General features: G+C 55.3%; 2 protein-coding genes across 5 annotated transcripts; both read left to right on the forward strand.

The window, feature by feature from the left end:
* PTCRA (pre T cell antigen receptor alpha) lies at positions 1-5830 on the forward strand. The gene is made up of 4 exons (XM_062187197.1): positions 1-58; positions 4012-4332; positions 5098-5142; positions 5718-5830. Exons 1-4 carry the CDS (start codon positions 1-3, stop codon positions 5828-5830), a joined length of 537 nt encoding a protein of 178 aa, XP_062043181.1.
* A 3803-nt stretch (positions 5831-9633) lies between these two features.
* On the forward strand, positions 9634-20544 carry CNPY3 (canopy FGF signaling regulator 3). Of its 4 annotated transcripts, XM_062186140.1 has the most exons (7): positions 9669-9912; positions 16861-16984; positions 17465-17518; positions 17550-17721; positions 19086-19208; positions 19456-19573; positions 19885-20544. In XM_062186140.1, the coding sequence occupies exons 1-7, from the start codon at positions 9762-9764 to the stop codon at positions 20103-20105; spliced, it is 963 nt and encodes a 320-aa protein (XP_062042124.1). In that variant the 5' UTR covers positions 9669-9761; the 3' UTR covers positions 20106-20544. The 4 variants fall into 4 exon arrangements, 3 of the variants coding, with proteins under 3 accessions (XP_062042123.1, XP_062042124.1, XP_062042122.1); XM_062186139.1 differs by lacking the exon at positions 17550-17721 and having other exon boundaries at positions 9668-9912; positions 17465-17522; XM_062186138.1 differs by lacking the exon at positions 17465-17518 and having other exon boundaries at positions 9681-9912; positions 17625-17721.
* The last annotated feature ends 1483 nt before the right edge of the window (positions 20545-22027 follow it).

Raw genomic sequence — 22027 nt, forward strand, 5'->3', positions numbered from 1 at the left:
ATGGCTGGGCCGTGGCTGCTGCTTCTCCTGGCCCTGGGGTGTCCAGCTCTGCCCACAGGTGAGCCCCCTCTTTGTATCCCTCTCTGTCATCTCTCCCCGTCCCTGGTCATCTGCCCAAGGCCAGCTCCTCGCTCTGGCCTCCCTGGATATAATAGGGAGGCAGGGGGCCAGGACAAGGGCTTCTCAGAGCCGCCTAGGCAGAGTCCTGGCAGAAACCCATTGTCCCCTTCCCACTGTACTCGACCCCCAGACCTCTGGCCCCAGGCCCCCAATGCTGCCGCCTGGGCTCCGCAGTGCTGATGGGGAGGACAGTCCATCTCAGGGTTCAGAGAAAGAAGGCCAACCTGGATGGGTATCCGTGGACACCTAGGGGTGAGGGCAGCCAAGGCCGTGTTATGTGACATGGAGTGAGGTCCTGTGCTGTCCTGTCTGCCCTCAGGGTGCCCAAGTCCTACAGGACCCAGGGGGTCCCAAACGCACTTCCAGCTCCCGCTGTCAGTGAGCTCAGGAGAGGCCCAAAGCCCCCGGGACTTTCCAGACTCTTTGCCCCCAGCCTTCCACAATGAAGGATGCAGCCAAAGGAATCCCACTTCCATCTAGACGCACGTGCGTGTCTGGTGTGCATGGCAGGCCAGAGGTCTGGGTCTTGGAGTCAGGGAGTCTCCTTGCTCTAAAGCTGGTCCCCAACATGTCACAGACACTTCCTCCCTGGAGAGATAAACCACACCTCTGTGGGACAGGGAAAGCCCTTGGCAGGAGGCCTGAGCTCTGGGAAGGAAGCAGCCAAGGAGAAGAGGAACAATCCCCGGAGGCTTCATGGAGGAGGCAGAAGCCGAGCTCAACTTAGGCGGTGGGGTGTGAGGTACTGACCCAGACTGCAGGGTGTGGGGTTCACTCCTATCGCCTTGGTGTGCAATGCCTTGTGAATAACTCACACCACAGCGAGGCTAACAGTCGTCGGCCAGGGCATTCTGAACTCACGGTCTTTATTCTTCACGTTGTTTTTGCCAGACCGGTGCTACGAATCCCATTCTATTGATGGGACCCCTGAGCCTCAGTAAATTAAGTGGCTGAGTCAGGAGCTGATCCCAGCTCTGTCTGAGGCCGTGTCCTAGGCTTGGTCCACTGAGCCCTGTGACAAAATCTGAGTTGTCATGCTTTCTGGGGAGACGTTGCACAGGACTTGGGACCACAGAGATCTGAGTTCAAGTACTGGCTGGCTGGTTTCCCATGCAGGTGTTCCTAGGACAAGAGCTCTTTCCTGAGTGCCCTTCCCCCACCTCCTCACAAGACTCCTTCCTTTTGGGGCATTTCTTCAGCTTGGTTACACTTCATGACTCATGGTGTGAATTTATTTGTAGGGTTATTTTTTAAAGACTTTTATTTATTTATTTTTAATTTTTATTTGAAAGAGAGAGAGGTCTTCCATCCGCTGGTTCATTCCCCAAATGGCTACTATAGTCAGAGCTGGGCTGATCCAAAGCCAGGAGCCTGGAGCTTCTTCTAGGTCTCCCACGTGGGTACAGGGCCCCAAGGACTTGGGCCATCTTCTACTGGTTTCCCAAGCCACAGCAGAGAGCTGTATTCGAAGTGAAGTGACTGGGTCTTGAACCAGCACCCATATGGGATGCCAGCGTCCCAGGCAGAGGCTTAACCTACTATGCCACAACGCTGGCCCCATAGGATTTTTAAAGAAACATTTATTTATTGGAAAGGCAGAGTGCCTGCAGCAAACAGGGTCAGGCGAGGCTGAAGCCAGGGGCTGGGAACTCCTTTCGGGTCTCCCACATGGGTGGCAGGGACCCAAGTACTTCAGTCACCTTCCACTGCTATCCCAGGCCATTAGGAGGGACCTGGATTGGAAGTGGAGCAGCCAGGATTCAAACCGGCACTCCAACATGGGAGGCTAGCATCGCAAATGGCAGCTTAGTGCAATGGCAGTCACTATAGATTTTAACATTTGATATTTTATTTATATGAAAAAACTCAAATAGCCAAAAATAACATTGTGACATATACTGAATAAGTCATCTTTATTGAAGAGAATATAACTGGAAAATTTAAAATGTCCTGGAAAACACAGGACAAATATTTGCTATAATCACGTGACATTTCTTAGAATTACAGAACAATAGGCCTGTTCTTCAAATGGATGAACGTATGGTACATGGCTTATAGCTCAATAAAATACATTCCTACAGAAAGTAATTGAGAATAATACACACGTACTTCAAAAACTGCATGAAGGGACCGGCATTGTGCTGTGCTGGGCTAGCCACTGGTTAAATCGCCATCTACAATGCTAGCATCCCACACGGGCACTATTTGCATCCCGGCTGCTCCACTTCCAATGAAGTTCCCTGCTAATGTACCCGGGGAAAGCAACAGAAGATGGCCCAAATACTTGGGCCCCTGTACACACATGGGAGATTCAGATGAAGCTCCTGGCTCCTGGCTTCAGTCTGGCCCAGCTCTATCCATTGTGGTCATCTGGGGAGTGAGACAGCAGATGAAAGATCTCTCTCTCTCTCTCTCTCTCTCTCTCTCTCTCTGCAAGTCTGCCTTTCAACGAAATAAGTCTTTTTTTATTATTATTATTTTTGACAGGCAGAGTGGACAGTGAGAGAGAGAGAGACAGAGAGAAAGGTCTTCCTTTGCCATTGGTTCACCCTCCAATGGCCGCCGCGGCCGGCGCGCTGCAGCCGGCACACCGTGCTGATCCGAAGGCAGGAGCCAGGTGCTTCTCCTGGTCTCCCATGGGGTGCAGGGCCCCAGCACTTGGGCCATCCTCCACTGCACTCCCGGGCCATAGCAGAGAGCTGGCCTGGAAAAGGGGCAACCGGGACAGAATCCAGCGCCCCGACCGGGACTAGAACCCGGTGTGCCGGTGCCGCTACGCGGAGGATTAGCCTGTTGAGCCACAGCGCCGGCCTAATAAGTCTTTTTTTAAAAAAGAGTCATGAAAATGGAATTAAAAAGTAAATTTATTTTGGCACAAAAAATTGAAATTCTCACATAGTTCTTTCATAATAGACATTTTCCATGAACTTTTAATTTTTATTTATTTTTAAAAAGATTTATTTATTTGAAAAAGCTACAGAGGGAGAGGATGAGACAGGTCTTCCATCAGCTGATTCACTCCCCAAATGGCCTCAAAGGCCAGAGCGGGGCCAGGCTGAAACCAGGAGCTTCATGCAGGCCTCTCCCGGGGGTGTCAGGGGTCCGAGGACTCGGGCCATCCTCCGCTCCTTTCCCAGGCGCATTAGCAGGGAGTGGGACAAGAAGCAGAGTAGCCAGGCACTTGCATATGGGATGCCGGCAATGTAGTGGCAGATTAACCCAATGCCCTATACCACTGGCCTCTAAACTTATCTTTCAGTTCCACTTTCCATGAACTTTTTGAAGTACCCTCTTATAACAAACACCCACGCAGATTAACAAATGGTCAACGTTTTGCCATATTTGAATCGTATATTTTCCTAGAGAAATAAAAAGTGACAGATATATTCAGAGCCCCCTTGGATCTCATTCTGGTCCCTATTCCTTCCCCTCCTCCCCAGAGTAACCTCTTTCTTGAGACTGGCACCCCATGGTATTATAAATGCTTAAGTATCTGCTGCCTCTCCCACAGCACTGAGTTCCCGGAGGCCAGGAACAGTGTCACTCAGTGTTACATCCCCAGGGCCTGGCGCAGAAACATGGAGCTCAAATGTGATAGACAGGTGGGAGTGGAGGATGGGTGGACGGATGGACGGACGGACGGATGGATGGACAAATGCATGAGTGATGGGAGGAAGGATGCAGGAGCAGAGGGGGGTGACAGAATGGATAGATGGAGGGGAGAAAGGCTGCCTAGACGGGTGAATACAAGCTGGGAGTGATGGTTAGAAGGATAGGTCGCTGGCTGGTGACAATGGAGGGACAGGTGGAACGATAATACCGCACAAGCCCAGCCTACAAGGAGATGCTGGCCTGGGAGGGTCTGGGCTGGACACCTGTGATGTTTTGCAGGTGTGGGCCGCACGCCCTTCCCCTCTCTGGCCCCACCAATCACGCTGATGGTGGACGGAAGGCGGCAGACACTGGTGGTCTGCGTGGTCCTCGATGTCACACCCCCTGACCCCGCCAGCCCCATCTGGTTCTCAGCTGGCAACGGCAGCGCAGTGGACGCCTTCACCTACGGCCCATCCCTTGCGATGGACGGCACCTGGACTAGTGTGGCCCAGCTTTCCCTGCCCTCGGAGGAGCTGGCATCCTGGGAGCCCTTGGTCTGCCACGCGGGGCCCAGGGCTGGGGGCCGCAGCCGGAGCACACAGCCCCTCCAGCTGTCAGGTGCGGATGGTGCCTGGGCTCCTGTGGCTGCTCTCTGTCCCCTCCTGCACACCCGGGAAGCAGGGTATGGTGGGAGGGAGGGATCCAGGCCACCGAGGCATGAAGGAGGTTCAAGCGCAGAGCATCCAGTGAGGCGGTACCTGGGCTCACAACAGGGTGGCCTCAGCATCAAGAATCCTAGGATTTGCGACCGCAATGTCTAGTTCAACTCCAGGTTCCGCTGCAGACCTTTGAAGAGATAATAACGCCTTCTCCCTCCTAGGGCTGGTTACACACACACCTCGCCCTGTATAACCACATTCACGTGGGAGTTCACATTATTGCCTCCTGGTGCAGCTGCTACAGGGAAGTAAAATCGCATGTCCAAAGTCAGCCATCATTATTACTGACCAGACCATTACTTCCTCTTTCTGGATTACCTCAGTCTTCCCATCTTCCAAATGGGCATGTTTGCTGACCAAATGTCCTGCCCTCCAAAGAGTGCTTCTGACTGTCGGTCCATGTAGCAAAGTGCTGGGCCACCATGGCCTGCCCCCTACCGCAGGGCATAAGACAGGGCGCAGTGGTGAGTGAGGGGGTCTGGGCCTCTCAGAGGACTTGCAGGAAGTGAGCTCAGGATGTCACTGCTGGCTCAGTTGTCCATCGACGCAATACGCCCTGGGAGCAGCACTGCCCAGGGCCGGGGCACAGCGCTGGGGTGTGGCCCTGTCCTCTGCTGTGCATGGCCCATCCCTGGGGACCCACTCCCTTCTCCTTTGCTGGCAGGTGAGGCCTCCCCAGCCAGGCGCTGCCCCCAGGAGCCTCCTAGGGGTGAGTACTTGGAAGCTGGGGCTGGGCTGGGAATAAGGCCTGGGGACCAGGACCTGGGACTGGAGGGCGGGACACAGCTCTGACCTGACAGGTCCCGCCCAGCCTCCGAGGGGTGGGGACTGCCTTGCCAGGTTGGGGGCAATGTCTGCCGTGTGATGAGATGGGGCTGGAGCCTCTGACCCCTGCATAGGTTTCAGCTGACACCAGGGTCCTTGAACTGCGGCTTGGGAGGGGGTGGCTGCTAGGTGGATGGCTCAGGCATCAGAGCCAGTGCCCATGGGACCCTGCCTGAGGGGGTGGGGGTGGAAAGAGCGCTGCGTGGGCAGTCATGAGGTCAGCTCTGGTCCCACTCTGCTTCCTGACCAAACAGGAAGTTGGGGGCTCTCTATTCGCACAACATGAGATGCAAGCTCCTGCCTAGTCCCCACGCCTCCCCACCCTCAATGTTGGGGAACAGAATAAAATGAAGGCCGGGAAGAGGCATCTCCTTGTCGGCAAGGACTGAGGTTAGACACCAGGAAGGACTAACGTTCTCCAAGTGGCACTCTGGCCTCCTAAGCCGGCTTCCTCCGCAGGGATGGCGGCCCAGGCCCTGTGGCTGGGGGCGCTGCGCCTGCTGCTCTTCAAGCTGCTGCTGTTGGACGTGCTCCTGACCTGCCACCGCCTCGCGCCCCTGGGGCCCACCTAGCCCTTCCAGCCAGTGCGGCAGCCCAGGGCCAGCGGCCTGACTCATAGGATCTGTCCTTAGTACCCGCTCCTCTAGCCTGGGAACTTTTTTTTTTTTTTTTGTATATGACCTGCCTCCTCCTGAAGCCCAAAGCTTCCTGGGGCTGGGCTCTGCCTCCACCCTCAGACTGTCTCTTCCTTCACACGGGAAGCCCTCCCAGGGTGGCGATCCACCCCAGGCCCTGGAGTGTCTCTGGTGCAGAAAGCTGAGCACAAAGAACCTGATGAAGAGTCTCTCTCTCTGTCTCTGTCTCTGTCTCTCTCTCTCTGTAACTCTGCCTTTCAAATAAATAAATCTTCCAAAAAAACTTAAATGATGCAAGCAAATTACAAATATTCTAACTCATGTCTTTCGTGGGAGGGGGAAATTGGGCAGATTTCAAAGAAGCAGAGATCAGGGAAGGCTCCCTCGAGGAAGAGGAACTGGGAATTGCAGCGTGGGGCGAGGGCTTGGGGAGGATGCTGTCCCATCCCCCTCTCCTTTCTCCACAGCCAGGCACTGGGCAAGGCCCAACCTCTGGGAAGAGTCAGGGCAGGGAGCCCGGGAGCCCAGGAGCCCAGAGGATGGGTGCTGGGCCTGGGGTGAAGTCTTGTACGGACTCGACAGAAGTGAACAGGGCCAGGATTCCGGGGTAACAGGATCACGTCCAATGTTAAGAGCACAAATGGTAAATTCCAGACTTACATGTTGTTAATCAATTAAGGGTTATTAGTCATCTGACAAATATTCCCTGAGCATCAACAATGGGCCAGGCACTAAAGAGCTTTGGCGTTTGGGGTTTCGTTTAGATTTCTAAAGAGGACTCTTGGGCAGACGGAACACGAGGCTCCCACGCCAACTGAGACAGGGGTGTGCGCTATGTGCACAGTGCTGGTGGGAAGTGCAGCCTTGTCCAGGGGGTCTTCTCTAGGGGTCACCCTGGGAACTCGGGGCGCTCTCCTGTGAGTACAGATGTCCTCTCTCCTCCAAGGAACTGCCCCTCACAACCACCCACAACCCTGGCTTCCCTGAGCCTCTGTGGTCACTCAGCTGCGGCTCCATGAAGACCCTGTGTCCCCCACCGCTCATCTCTCAGCAGCCTGTGAGGGGACCCTCTCTCCTCTCCTTTGGATTCTTTGGGGGGTGGTCCCCACACTTGACCCCCCCCCCAGGACCTGCTTCTTCCCTGAGACACACACTGAGGGAGGAGGCTGTGCTGGGTTCAGGGAGGGGTCCAGCCATCCTCAGACTCTCGGCCACTGTCCCAGCTCTCTCCCAGAGAGATCAGAGGCCCTCGTGTCCATTCCTGAAGCTTCCCTCAGCTTCAGCGCCTCTCCCCATGCTGCCCCAACTTCCCCACCCTGCCGTGCCCCTGCCTCTCAATCTTCGGGGCGACTAATGTAACGTTTTTTTTCCAGGAGGCCTCTGGACCTCGGTAAAGCAAGGGCTGTGGCCGGCCTTGGAGCCCAGATGACACGGGACTCAGCCTGACCCTGTATTCTGTTGTAGTTCCACGTGCCCCAGTCCCTGCCTGGCCACAGTACCTTGTTACCCACATACTGTAGGAGTAAGAAGCTCGGGTGAGAAAATGACAAAGTCAAGGGCCTGGTCCTCAGTCTATTCAAATCTTCTTCTTCTTTTTTGTTTTTTTTTAAGAATCATTTTATTTATTTGAGAGGCAGAGTCACAGAGCGGGGTGGGGGAGACAGAGAGAGGTTCACTCCTCAAATGATGCAACAGCCAAGGCTGGGTCAGGCTGAAGCCAGGAGCTTCTTCCAAGTCTCCCACACGGGTGCAGGGGCCCAAGCATTTGAGTCATCCTCTGCTGCTTTCCCAGGCCATTAGCAGGGAGCGGGACCAGCAGTGGAGCAGCTGGGACTCGAACTGCTGCCCATATGGGATGCTGGTGTGGCAGGTGGAAGCTTAGTCTACTATACCACAGTGCCAGCCACCAGTTCAAGTCTTCATAAAACAGCCTAAGTATCTAACCTCTCGGAAAGACATCCAAGGTACTGAACAACAGGGCTTAATGATAAAAATGCAACCTGCAGGCAAATTCCAGGAGAAGCAGCTTGGTCTGTGTGTCCATAAGACATTGAGCTCAGAGGCAGCCTAAAGCAGTCCCCAGAGACCCAGAGAGTCCTCCTCCTAATGACGCAGCAGATGGGGGTCTCCGGGGAGGTAGAGGAACAGACAACTGTCTTAGCCACGTTCCTGCTCAGACTCACAGAAACCAGCACCAGGGCAGTAAAAGGGACAGAGAATTGCATACGAAAAACTAAAGTAACACAACCTGTTCCATTAGCTTTCACTTCATCTACCTGACCTTCCTAACCACAGGCAAATCTCACACAGCGATGAGGAAGAGCACTTTGCAATCACACAAACAGAAACTGCGTGGGGCCAGCGTTCGCCCCCGCTTGGGACAACCACACCCCAGTCCCTGATACTCTGCTTGTGGCCTGGGAGGCAGCAGATAATGGCTCAAGTGCTTGGGTCCCTTGTGGAAGAGCGGGATGAATTTCTGGGCTCTTGGCTTCAGCCTGACTTGTTGCAGGCATTTAGGGAGTGGATGGAAGATCTCTCGCTCTGTCTTTCTCCATCTCTTTCTCTTTTTTTTTTGACAGGTAGAGTTAGAGAGAAAGGTCTTCCTTCCATTGGTTCACACACACACACCCCCATGGCCGCTATGGTCGGAGCTACGCCGATCTGAACCAGGAACCAGGTGCTTCCTCCTGGTCTCCCATGCAGGTGCAGGGCCCAAGGACCTGGGCCATCCTCCACTGCCCTCCTGAGCCACAGCAGAGAGCTGGACTGGAAGAGGAGCAACCGGGACTAGAACCCGGCGCCCATATGGGATGCCAGCGCCGCAGGTGGAGGATTAACCTAGTGAGCCACGGCACCGGCCCCTCCATCTCTTTCAAATAAAATGAAAATAAATAGGGGCCAGCGCTGTGGCATAGAAGGTTAAGCTTCTATCTGCAGTGCCGACATCTACATGGGCGCCAATCTGAGTCCTGGCTGTTCCACTTCCGATCCAGCTCTCTGCTGTGGCTTGGGACAAGCAATAGAATGTGGTCCAAGTCCTTGGACCCCTGCACCCACGTGGGAGACCCAGAAGAAGCTTCTGGCTCCTGGCTTTGGAAGGGCCCTGCTCTGGCCATTGCAGCCATCTGGGGAGTGAACCAGCAGACTGAAGACCTTTCTCTCTCTCTCTCCCCTCTTCTCTATCTCTGCCTTTCAAATAAATAAGTAAATATTTAAAAAATAAAAATAGAAACTGAGGCTCAGAGAGGAATTATTCGTTTCAGTTCCCCCTCGGCCAAATCTAGTGTTCTTGGACACCCAGAGAGTTTGAAGGCTGGGACTAAGAACTATCACTCTCACAGGAAAGGTCAACCATAAAATTCAAACACATGTGCTCAGTAAGGGGTTGCGCATCAAGACCTCAGGAGGGAAGTGACGTCAGGGAGGCGGAGGAAGCCGCGAAGATGGCCTTCCACACGTATTCCAGAACCCACCTGCCCAAGCCGACCCAGCTCCTGCGAGCCCTAGGGTCTGGGGCCCGGTCCTCAGCCCCTCCCAGTCTCCGTTAGGGGGTGTGAAAGGATGTTGCTATAGGTCGCTGAGGCCACCATCCGCTATCTCATTGGTCGAGATCGAAAAAAGACCGTCCTCCCATTCGCTGGAGGCCAAGCCCCGAGAAAGCCCATTGGCTGCGTCGTCCGCGGGCCTTTGCCCGCTTCGAAGGCGGGCTGAGGCCGGGCGAGGAGGGCGCCGCGAGGGGCTCGCTGTTGCCGTGGTTACGCCGAGGCACGTGTGCAGTCCCGGAAGCGGCGCCGGGAAGCCGCTGGCCGCGCGCGCCGGGGGAGGAAGCGCCGGCCGGTCCGCTCGGCTCGGGTCCGGCTGGGCCATGGAGTCGTCGCCTGAGCCCGCGGCGCGCTGCCTTCTGCCTCTGCCCTTGCTGCTGCTGCTGCTGCTCCTGCTGCCGAGCCCAGCGCTCCGCCCGAGCCACGCCAGGGCCGAGGAGACCGACTGGGTTCGCCTGCCCAGCAAATGCGAAGGTGAGGGGCGGGGCCCGCGGGGCGGTTCCTGCCGGGGGGCGGGGCTCGTGGAGAGGGGTCGTGGGCGGTGGGCTCGGGCTGTGTGCGCCGCTGGGCGAGGGGGAGCGCGAGCCGTGGCCATTCAGGCCGGGAGGAGGGAGGGGCAGGGCTTTGGCGCCCCCAGTCCAGGGTGGGGGTGGCAGGTGCGGGAGAGGGGAGTCAGTCATGAGACTGCTTAGGAGGTAGCCAGGTAGAACCAAGTGGAAAGAGAGGGGCCCGGCTCACAGGAAGCCACAGATGCCGCGGCCTGCAGGCCAAGAAGGGAAAGAGTTTGAGGAACCGAAAAGGCCCACGTGACTCGGGGCGGGGGGCGGGGAGCGCCTGAGCCGTCCCCTCGTGCCCACCCTGCAGCCTCCTATGTCAGCCCCGCTCCCAGCTCCCTGACGACGGGGCTTTTGCCCGGATGTCTGTGCCTACAGTAGCGGGTGGGGGCCCCGTTAATGTTTTTGGAATAAACATGGCCATGTGGGAGCTGTGGCTGCGTGTGGAGCAAGCAGGAGAGGGTCCAGGGCCCCTTCAGGGAGAGTGTGGAGCCCTGGGGGACCTAGGAGAGGAAGGAGGATTTTAGGAAGATGGAGAAGGGCTGAAGACCAGGAGCTCCCCACTGATGGGGGGCGGGGAGGCTGGGAGGGGCCTACCTTGGTGCCTCCCCTCCACCTCTCTGGTCACCGACCCCTTGCGTCTCACCTCCCCAGCCTCAGGCCCCTCTGGAAGTTGACTCTAGGATCCCTAAGCCCTGGGATGTCGGGGCGGGGGCTGGGGACACATAATCCTTTCATGTGAGAGATTAAAAGGGGGATGCTGGCGAGATAAGCTGAGCTCCCTGGAGGGGACCCCAGATGGCTTCTAGCCCCTGCCTCCCCCTCCCTCTGGAACAGGCAGTAGGGGGGTTAGGATGCTTCACTCTCAGCCTCCTCCAGTCCTGACAGATCCTTTGACGGTTTCACTTCCTCTTCTCTCTGTTTTCTTTTTCTGATACCAAAGAGCCCCTGCTGTTTGTCTTTTTATTCCCCTAGCCTCAGAAGCTCACATTAGTTTTCCGTAGGAGGCATTCACAGACTCGTGGACGGGTAGAGCTGGAAAGGATCCTAGAGACCATCCCCACCTAACCTTTGCTAACTGATGAAGATTCATGTAAAAGGGATTTCCAGTCACAGGATGGCTTGACAGAACTCTCACCCTTGGGCTCCTCCTGATACTGTATTTTTTAAAGCCTGTGTCTGGCCCACAAAGCCTGTCTCCTGGCTCAGAAGCCCAAGTGGAACAGGCCTCAGCACAGAGAAGGAGAGCCTGCCCAGAAGAGGAGTAGGCGGGTGTCCATGAGGGTCTGGGGTCTGTGCCATGAGTCTCCTCCAAGTGTGGTTCTGGGTGGGATGCCCCCAGGGTTGGGGGTGGGGGTCTTGAAGATACTTGGAAGGGTTGGGAAGCAAGGTTGTGGTTGATGGGCCTAAGAGAGGGGGTGTTCCAAACACCCCCTTCCGTGCTGCTGGAATACTGCATGTTGAGGACGTGGGAGAAAGGGGCAGAGGAGCCAGAAAAATGATGAGTTTGCGCAGGACGGAAGAGGGGAAGGAGTCCAGATGACCCCGGCCAGAGAGCAGGGAGCGGGGGCGTCCTCAGTCCATCGCAGGCTCTGAGATCACCAGCTTAGTTTTTGGAATTTTTGTGTGTTCCAAATTCCCCAAGCCATCGGTTTGCGTATATGTTATAACATTTCACCAAACAAGCCCCCAGGACGTGTTTTTATTTTTGTGGTAAATTGGTTTTTGACCAAACTCTGCTGTTAGCAGTGCTGACAGCATTCAAGCTACAAACCATAGTCCCGAAGCGGCTCGGCCACACACACAGTCTCTCTCTGCAGTAGCTGTCAACGCAGGGGGCCTTCAGAAAGTTCACGGGGTGGGCGTTGTGGGGCAGCGGGTTAAGCCACTGCCTGGGTCACCAGCATTCCGTATTGGAGGGCCTGGGATTCAGGCCTGTCTGTATGCTTCCAGTCCAACTTCCTGCCAACGTGCACCCTGGAAGGCAGCGGGTAATGGCTCAAGGACTTGGGTCCCTGCCACTCATGTGAGAGAACCAGGTGGAGTTCCTGACTCCTGGCCTCATTCTGGCCCAGCAGGCATCCAGGAGTGAACCAGCAGATGGAAGATCTTCCTCTGTCTCACTGCCATTCCACCTTTCAAATAAAAGAATAGACTTTTTGAAAGTTTTTGGGAAATGCGTATTCTGAAAAAACTATGTGGACTAAAAAATTTTTGCACCAAAATGAGCATATCCTTTAATTTCATTTTACCGTGTACTTTTTTAAACTTTTATTTAATAAATATAAATTTCCAAAGTACAGCTTTTGGATTATAGCGACTTTTCCTCCCACAACCTCCCTCCTACCTACAACCATCCCATCTCCCACTCCCTCTCCCATCCCATTCTTCATCAAGATTCATTTTTAATTATCTTTATATACAGAAGATCAACTTAGTATATACTAAGTAAAGATTTCAACAGTTTGCACCCACACAGATAAAAAGTATAAAGTACTGTTTGAGTACTGGTTATACTGTTAATTCACATAGTATAACACATTAAGGACAGAGATCCTACATGGGGAGTAGATGCACAGTGACTCCCTTTGTTGATTTAACAATTGACACTCTTTCTGATGTCAGTAATCACCCGAGGCTCTTGTCATGAGCTTCCAAGGCTATGGAAGCCTCTTGAGTTCGCCAACTCCGATCTTATTTAGACAAGGCCATAGTCAAAGTGGAAGTTCTCTCCTCCCTTCAGAGAAAGGCACCGCCTTCTTTGATGGCCTGTTCTTTCCGCCGGGATCTCACAGAGATCTTTCATTTAGGTCTTTTTTTTTTTTTTTTTTTTTTGCAACAGTGTCTTGGCTTTCCATGCCTGAGAAACTTTTTAGCCGGATCTGAATGCCTTAAGGGCTGATTCTGAGGCCAGAGTGCTGTTTAGGACATCTGCCATTCTATGCGTCTGCTGTGTATCCCGCTTCCCATATTGGATCGTTCTCTCCTTTTTAATTCTATCAGTTATTATTAGCAGACACTAGTCTTGTTTATGTGATCCCTTTGATACTTAATCCTATCATTATGATCAATTATGAACTAAAACTGATCACTTTGACTAGTAAGATGGCATTGGTACATACCACCTTGATAGGACTGGAATCCCCTGGCACGTTTCTAGCTTTACCATTCCATGTACTTTTTTTTTTTTTTTTTTTTTTTTTTTTGACAGGCAGAGTGGACAGTGAGAGAGAGAGACAGAGAGAAAGGTCTACCTTTGCCGTTGGTTCACCGTCCAATCGCACTGCGCTGACCCGAAGGCAGGAGCTAGGTGCTTCTCCTGGTCTCCCATGGGGTGCAGGGCCCAAGCACTTGGGCCATCCTCCACTGCACTCCCTGGCCACAGCAGAGAGCTTGCCTGGAAGAGGGGCAACCGGGACAGAATCTGGCGCCCCAACCGGGACTAGAACCCGGTGTGCTGGCACCACAGGCGGAGGATTAGCCTATTGAACCACAGCACCGGCCACCATGTACTTTTAAAAGATTACTATTTGGGTCTGGTATAGTGAGTAAAGCTGCCACTTGTAACACCGGCATCCCATAGGCACCAGTTTGTGTCCTGGCTGCTCCATTTCTGATCCAGCTCCCTATTAATGACCTGGGAAAAAGCAATGGAAGATAGCCTGAGTGTTTAGGCCCCTGCCACCCGTGTGGAAGACCCAAATAAAGCTCCTGGTTTTGAGCTGGCCCAGCCCTGGCCATTGGCGACCATCTGGGGAGTAAACTTATCCGAAGCCAGGAGCCAAGAGTTTCTTCTGGGTCTCCCACATGGGTGCAGGGCCCAAGGACTTGGGCCATCTTCCACTGCTTTCCCAGGCAGTAGCAGAGAGCTAGATGGGAAATGGAGCAGCCAGGACTCAAACCAGCACCCATAGGGGTTGCCAGCACTGCAGGTGGTGGCTTTACTTGCTATGCCACAGTGCCAGTCCCATAACAAAATCTTTAAAAAAAATTACTATTTCAGAGAGTTGGACAGACAGAACTCCCACCCACTGTTTGACTCCCAAAATGCTTGCAATAGCTGGGGCTGAGCCAGACTGAAGCCAGGAGCCAGGAACTCAAAGTGAGTCTCCCATGTGGGAGGCAGGGACTCAAGTACTTGCAGCATCACCTACTGCCTCCCAGGGTCCACACTGGTGGGAAGCTGGGATCCGAAACCAGAGCCAGGAATCAAACCCAGGTGCTCTGACATGGGATGTGGCCATCTTAACCTGTGGACCAGATACCTGCTCCACTGGGAGCTTTTTGAAGTGCCCTAGTGGTCTCAAGACTGGTGAGAAACAGAAAAATCTAGGACAGGATGCCCCTCCAAGGACCCTTGTTTCAGTAGAGAACACTTGAGACGATCGAAGGCCCTTGGGAGGGCATGGAGCCCGCAGAGGCCCAGAATGCCCCTCCTGACTCAGTTTCTGACCAGTGCAGACCTGGGAGACAGCCGTGCTGGGTTATGTGATTGAGCTCCTGCCACCCACAGGAGAGACCTGGATCAAATTCTTGGCTCCTAACTTTGAGCCCAGTCCTGTGCTGGCCGTTGTGGATGTTTGGGGAGTGAACCCAAGGTTGGGAGTTCTTATTCTGTCTCTGCCACTTGAAAAAGAACAGGTGAAATGAGCCCAGAACAGCTTCCTGGAAGAGGAGGCTTTGTGTGTGTGTGTGTGTGTGTGTTTAAAGATTTATTTATTTATTTATTTGAAAGGCAGTGTTAGGGAAAGGGAGAGATCTTCCACCCGCTGGTTCACTCCTCAGATGGCTACAAGGGCTGGAGCTGGGCCAGGCTGACACAAGGCGCCTGGAACTCAAGGTCGGATGTCTCTGATGGGCGCAGGGGCCCGAGTACTCAGACCATCTTCCGCTTCTTTCCCATGTGCATTAGCAGGCAGCTGGATTGGAAGCAGAGCAGCCAGGACTTAAACTGGCGCTCCTATGGGATGCCAGTGTCACAGGCAGTGGCTTAACCTGCTGCGCCACAGTGCCAGCCCTGGGAGGAGGCTGGGAGAGGGGGCAGAGAAGCCCCAGAGGGCATTAACCAGTTTCCCAGGGCCTTGGGCCTTCATTTTTGCAGTGGTAATGATGTGTTTGTTCCTCTGTCTCCTCCCCTGGGATGAGCACCTGGAAGGGAGAGCCCTTGTTTTCATCGCCGTATCCCCCAGTCAGTGCCTGACGCATAGGAGTTGCTTAATTACTGTTTGAGGAAGGGTGAGAGGAAAGAAGAAAAGGAATGTGTGACTGCAGGAACAAGGTCTCTGGAGGGGATGGAGCAAATTAACTCGGTAGCAGTAGAAAGCTGGGTTGATAAAGCAGCCATAAAAGACATTTCAGGGACATTGGTGGAAATCTGAATATGGATTATTAGATACTTTGGAATTAGTGTTAATTTTCCAGTATGCATTTATGGTTATTAGAAGGTCCTGTTCTCAGTTGATGGGTGATGACATATTTAGGGGTGAAAGGTCAGATTTGCAACTTACTTTCAAGATGATGTAACAGAAACAGTATATTTTTGAGACATATTACTACGTTTTTAGGTTATTATGTTACATATTGGAGAAAGATAATAAACCAATATTTGTTGGCTATAAATAGGAGGTATATAGTTCATTGTATTCTTTCAGTTTTTCTGTATGTATGAAAAAATTTTTAAGTTTATTTTTTATTTGCAAGGCAGAGGGGCCGATGCTGTGGTGAGGTATAGCAGATAAAACCACTGCAGTGTCAGCATCCCGTATGGGCACCAGTTCGAGTCCTGGCTGCTCCACTTCCGATCCAGCTCTGTGCTAATGTGTCTGGGAAAGCAGTGGAGGATGACCCAAGGCCTTGGGCCCCTGCACCCACGTGGAGACCCGGAAGAAGTTCCTGGCTCCTGGCTTCAGATCGGGACAACTCCAGCCATTGCAGCCATCTGGGATGTGAACCAGCAGATGGAGGATTTTTCTCTGTGTGTCTCTCCCTCTCTCTGCACAAAAAAAAAAAAAAAAAAAAAAAAAAAAAAGTGGTAGAGAGCTCTTCCATCCTGTAACTGGCTGGGCCAAGCTAAAGCCAGAAGCCTGGAGCTCCATCGGGGTCTTCTATGTGGGTGGCAGGGACCCAGGTTCTTGAGCCACCATCATTACAAGGAAGCTGGATAGAAAACAGGCAGGACCCCATCCCAGGCATTCCTTTATGGATGTCACGTGGGATGTTGGCATTCTAAACTGCAGCTTGACCTGCTATGCCATGACACCCAACCCATAAGGGATTTTTAAAAGTAAAATGAAGGGGCCAGCGCCATGGCTCACTTGGCTAATCCTCCGCCTGCGGCGCCGGCACACCTGGTTCTAGTCCTGCTTGCTCCTTTTCCAGTCCAGCTCTCTGCTGTGGCCCAGGAAGGCAGTGGAGGATGGCCCAAGTGCTTGGGCCCTGCACCCCATGGGAGACCAGGAAAAAGCACCTGGCTCCTGGCTTCAGATCGGCGCAGTGCGCGGGCCACGGCGGCCATTTGGGGGGTGAACCAACGGAAGGAAGACCTTTCTCTCTCTCTCTCTCTCACTCTCACTGTCTAGCTCTGCCTGTCAAAAAAAAAAAAAAAAAAAAAAAAGGTAAAATGAAGGAGTGAGGAGAAATGAAGGCAGTAGAGTGAGAGCCAGAACTGGACGTGGGGCAGTGGGTGTTGGGCTGGTTTCAGGTAATGAACTCCATCTGGTGGCCTGGTACTCACCCCTTCCCTGCCGTGAGCACTGACGTGGCCCCATCTGGGAGGGATCCCCCAACCTGGGCCTGCCTTGCTGGAGAGCTGCCTCTGATGGTTGGCTCGCGTGCACTCAGCAGGCTGTGCCGTGTCTCCCTCCTCCAGTGTGCAAATACGTCGCCGTGGAGCTGAAGTCGGCCTTTGAGGAAACTGGCAAGACCAAGGAGGTGATCGACACGGGCTATGGCATCCTGGACCGCAAGGCCTCCGGAGTCAAGTACACCAAGTCGTAAGTGAATGGGGCCCCGTGGCCGGGCTGCTTTGTTCTGGAGGCTCCGGAAGCCTGGGCTCCCTTCTTCCTTCCAGCTAGACAGGCTCACCATGAGGGAGTTGACTTTTACCGAGACCCACGTCTGCCCTGTGATTCTGCCCACAACTGATCATGTGATCTCCATAATTCCCTCCCCTGCCGTGGCCTCGCGGACTGCCGGGACCATCACAGTGATGCCCAGGCTCTGCGTTCTTGCGGGCGGTGCTGTTTTGTAAAGTATTGGTCACCTGGGGTTACTGGCTTTTTATTTTGCCAGGCATACATTTTAAAAAAGGAAAAAACAACTTGCACCCATCCAAAATGAGATTATATTTTACCATCAAAATTTAATACATATTGCTTTATAAAAAAAAAATCTGAAGTACTGAATCATTTAGTTTTATACGAACCCTTTCCCTTAGAGCTGTTACAATGTTGTCTCTCTGGTCTGTGTTCCAGCATTTCAGAGCCCCCAGACCAGATGACCTATCTTCCTCCCAGCTCTGACTCCCCGTTGGTGAGCTGTGCAGACGTCGGGCGGCAGGGCTGGAGGGGCGGACGCGAACCCCACTGGGGCTGGGAGGGGGACTCAGTTGCTGTGCTGCTGCTGTCTCGGCAGGGACTTACGGTTAATCGAAGTCACTGAGACCATTTGCAAGAGGCTCCTGGACTATAGCCTGCACAAGGAGAGGACTGGCAGCAACCGGTTTGCCAAGGTTGGGTTTGTGCTTGCACCTCAGCCCCTCGGGCCAGCCTGCGTGGGTCTGAGTGTGTGCCTGCTGCTGTGAGAGTGACTGGGAGATCGTGCCCCGCGAGCCGCCCCCCTTGCCTCTTTCCGTTCTTAATGGCCGTTTGTACGAGTGGCCCAGCTTTTCCGTGGCAGTTGGCACGTTTATGCTGGCCTGGCCCTGCCCGTCAGGCTCCTGCCTGTTTCAGACACAGGCATAGGTGCACCAAGCCCCCGTGAAGGCCTGAGATGTGGAGCAGAGAAAACTCTGCCAGGTGCAGGAGACGCAGAACAAGCAGGTGTAGGGTGGGTGTCGGGGCACCTGGGGGCAGTGACTGTCCCCCGGCCCCACTCTGCCCACACCGTCCCTGCCTGTGTAACTGCACTCGCTCCTCTCCCTGGAGAATGCGCTGCTTCCAGCCAGCCCCGTGCTTCTTTGTCTTTAACATCTTGGTTCTCAGCACGTGGCAAAATAGTTGCCACCTGCATTTTTCCACCGAAGTTCCCTCCCAGCCAAGGAGACTGACTGGTCATAAACGTGAGGGTGTTGTCTCAAGCAACACAGGTCCTAGGTTTATCTTTGGAATTTGAATCGTGCGCTCTATTTGGTAATTAGTCCATGTCTGTTGTAATTAAAAGTATTTAAAATGATTTGCCATTGCAAAAAAACTGAGAAGCAGCCTGACTGTTGGTCGGTTGGGAGCGGTAGAGTACGACGTTGTTGAGGGTTGCATGGGTTGTCGTGCGGCTATGAGAGCAGGAAGCAGCTCTTTGTGAACCGAACTGAACCAGTAAAAAGGGCGAGGTACGGCATAGTGGGCGTGATGCGCCCCTGCTTCTGCACAGACAGGGATGGGGAGAGGGTGTGTTTTCCTGCCGGGTTGTGTGGATCATCTCTAGGAAGAGAGCGGAATGGAAGGATGCTTTGTCTCCGGGAGAAAGACCCAGGCAGCCGCCAGAGATGGTTTTTATAGAATAAAGTGTCCTTCCTGCCCAGGCTGTGCCCTCTCCTGCCAAGGACAGCACAAGCCAGGGAGGAACCGGAGAGGGGCATGACCAGAGGGGAGTGAGCATGGCCAGCCACAGGGCCGGAAAGAGCCAAGACAAACCGGTTTCCTGGGTCAGAGGGTTCAAAGGGCCTGAGGGCAACAGTGGATCTGTTTGAAGGGGTGAGGTGTGGGGAGGCACGTCAGGGCATCAGGGCGTCAGGGTGCGCATGTGGGCCGCGGTGGTGCAACACTGGCCTAAGCGGGGGAAGAGGCACCCCAGAGGGTCTTGATGTCTCGGCTGGGTCTGCAGACAGTACTGGGAGAGGTGGCAGCACCACTTCCCACATCTGGTTGCCTCTTGCAGGGCATGTCCGAGACATTCGAGACGCTCCACAACCTCGTGCACAAAGGGGTCAAGGTGGTGATGGACATCCCCTACGAGCTGTGGAACGAGACCTCTGCAGAGGTGGCCGACCTCAAGAAGCAGGTACGGGCCCTTGAGGCCTCACAGACTGCCACGCACACAGGGGCCGGGTGGGGGCCAGGTCTGTGCTGAGGGAGGCCCCCAGAGCCGAGGGGCTTGAGCCAAGCCGTTTCACCTCTCTGGCTTCAGTTTCCAGCGGCGAGTCCTGCCACCTGCCTGTCTTGCGGTGGGTTGTGAGGCCGAGCCGAGCCGAGCTCCAGGAGCGAGGCAGGTGCTGGGCTTCGCCGAGCTGAAGTGTTGTGCTTGACAGTGCGATGTGCTGGTGGAAGAGTTTGAGGAGGTGATCGAGGACTGGTACAGGAACCACCAGGAGGAGGACCTGACCGAATTCCTCTGCGCCAACCACGTGCTGAAGGGCAAGGACACCAGTGAGTGGGGAGGCGGCGGCGGGCGGGCTGGCCGCCGGGGTGTGTCCTATGCTGTCCCCGCAAGGAGGTGGGTAAGAGAGAACAGAAAAGAGCTCACGGGTCCCAGTGAGGGCACAGGCACCGGAACAACCCGCAGAGAAGTTCGGTGCCCTCCCAGGGGTCTGGTGGCCGCAGTGAGGCAGCAGTAGGGACGGTGACGTCAGGCACCGCTTGTGGTTGCTGTTCCTGGAGGCTCCCCAGTTCGTGCGCCCCCCACCCCCACCCCGCCCAGCAGCCTGGCAGCCGGGTGAGGGTGTCTCTCCTCACCCCAGGTTGCCTGGCAGAGCAGTGGTCCGGCAAGAAGGGGGACACAGCCGCCCTGGCAGGGAAGAAGTCCAAGAAGAAGAGCAGCAGAGCCAAGGCCTCGGGCAGCAGGAGCAGCAGCAAGCAGAGGAAGGAGCTGGGAGGCCTTGAGGAAGACTCGAGCCCCGAGGAGGAGGAGGGCGTCCAGAAGGCGTCCCCTCTCCCGCACAGCCCCCCTGATGAGCTTTGAGCCTAGCCCAGCGTGCCCTGTGCCGAGACCCCAGCCTTGACGCCGAGGAGCCAGGGCCGTGGCTCTGGCGAGCAGAGGTGGCCCAGCTTCAGGGCTGCGCCGGAGCTCCTGCTGTGCGTGCTGCCTGCCGAGGAAAGACACAGCCCCGGGACGAACTGAGCAGCTGTGGTTGGCCCCGGGCCGGCCTCTCCCCCACCCAAGCGTTAGCTGACACGGGCTTCGGGCAGGCCATGCCCGATGTTTTCAGGACTATGAGGACTGTGGAGGGCGCTCAGGAGGGCAGGCAGCCGAGCAGGGTGCTGGGACTGCAGCCCTCCAGAGCCTGTGAGCACCCCACCCTCCACCCCGCCCTGCAGCACCCCCCGCTCCTCCTGGGGACACCTTGCGATCTGCCCAGCCTTCCTCCCTGGGGCTCAGAGTAAAAACCTTTTGGCCTTTGGGTTCCAGCGTCCAAGTCCTCGTCAGCCTTCAGGTGCACCCGTGCCCCCCCACCCCTCAGCCCTGCCTGCCCTTGTCCTCCCAGCCTCGGGGGCAGAGCATGGCCAGGCCGCCCCCATCTTCCCACCGCTGAGGCAGCCTGCCAGCTGGAGGGAATGGCAAGTGGAGGGCAGCCCGGGGTGAGGCGAGGGTGACACCCAGCACAGGGTGCTGCCCCCGTCCCTCAGCTCACCCTCACGGGCAGCCACAGTAGCTGCCCTCATTCTCCCTGCTCACGCCACTGGCTTGTGTCCTGGGCACCTGGCTGCCCTCCCTCCCACCTCTCCTGGCTCCCCCAAGACTATCCCCTCGGTTGTGTAAAGTGTTTACTGGTTATTCCACCAGCCCCCACCCCACCCTCCCACCTCAGCCGCCCCGCACGTTGGTCTTGAACCTTGTTCCCTGATGACCACACTGATCTCTGTTCCTCCCGGCCGTCGTGCCTGGAGCCTGGAGTGGAGAACACACATACACACATTGCCGAATGACACCTGGTCACACCGAGTTCTCCAGTGCCCGGGGAGGAGAGTGGGTGGTGCAGGCCCCTCCCAGTCTGTCCTGGGGAGGAGTTGGGTGATGACAGCTGCTGACCATTGTGTGTTAACCTTGGAGTGCACCTGTGAGGTGGGCACTGCAGAGAACAAGCCCTGGTGGTGTGCCTGAGGTCCTGCTAGTGAGTGACTCCCAGGTCCCAGGTTCCTGTCTGGTGGTTGCCAGGGCTCCTTCCCCCAGCACCTGGCACTGACACTGTAGATCAGACTGACCCACCGCCACCACCACCACCAGGACTTAAACTAGGGGGTGGCTGCCACTGCTGCTTGGAGGGAGTGGCAGGAGGTCCCCCGATCCCTGAGAGCAGCCACCTCACACTTTGCTGCCGAGGCCCAGTGGATAGGAGGGGACATGCCGCTGAAGGAGCCTTGAGTCTGCAGAGGCTCAGGGCCCTGAATCCCAACTCCTGGGAGGGGCCTGGGTTTTCTTCCCCTCCCCCAGCTAAGGGCATCCAAAAGTGGAAGCATTCCTTCCTCGGGCTGTTGCTCAGAGCAGGTCCGTGGAGGTTGGTACCTCTGTGGTCCAGCCCCACCTTCCCATCTCCTGCTGATGTCCTGGTACAGGGATCCGGGCCGGGGTTGGGCTGGGGCCAGTGAGATTCCAGGCTGGGGTCCACTCCTATCCTGGGCTTTGTTCTCATCTCAGGAGGTACTTGGGTGTGGGGTGGGGGGCCAGGCCCGAGAGCTGGAGATCCATTTGCAGCCCCCTAGACTGTCTGGGATTTGGTGGTCCCATTCTGATTCCCCTGTTCAGTCACTAACCCACAGCACTCCCCCGCCTGGCTCACCTCTGCCCAGAGCTTCATTGATTTATCTTGAAAGAAAGATGAGGCAAACCTTCCTGGGGTGTTGACCCAGTGGCCAATCCCAGCCTAGTCCCAGGCCTGAAGGCAG

The sequence above is a fragment of the Lepus europaeus genome, chromosome 3 (assembly GCF_033115175.1).
Source record: "Lepus europaeus isolate LE1 chromosome 3, mLepTim1.pri, whole genome shotgun sequence".
Taxonomy (NCBI): Eukaryota; Metazoa; Chordata; class Mammalia; order Lagomorpha; family Leporidae; genus Lepus; species Lepus europaeus.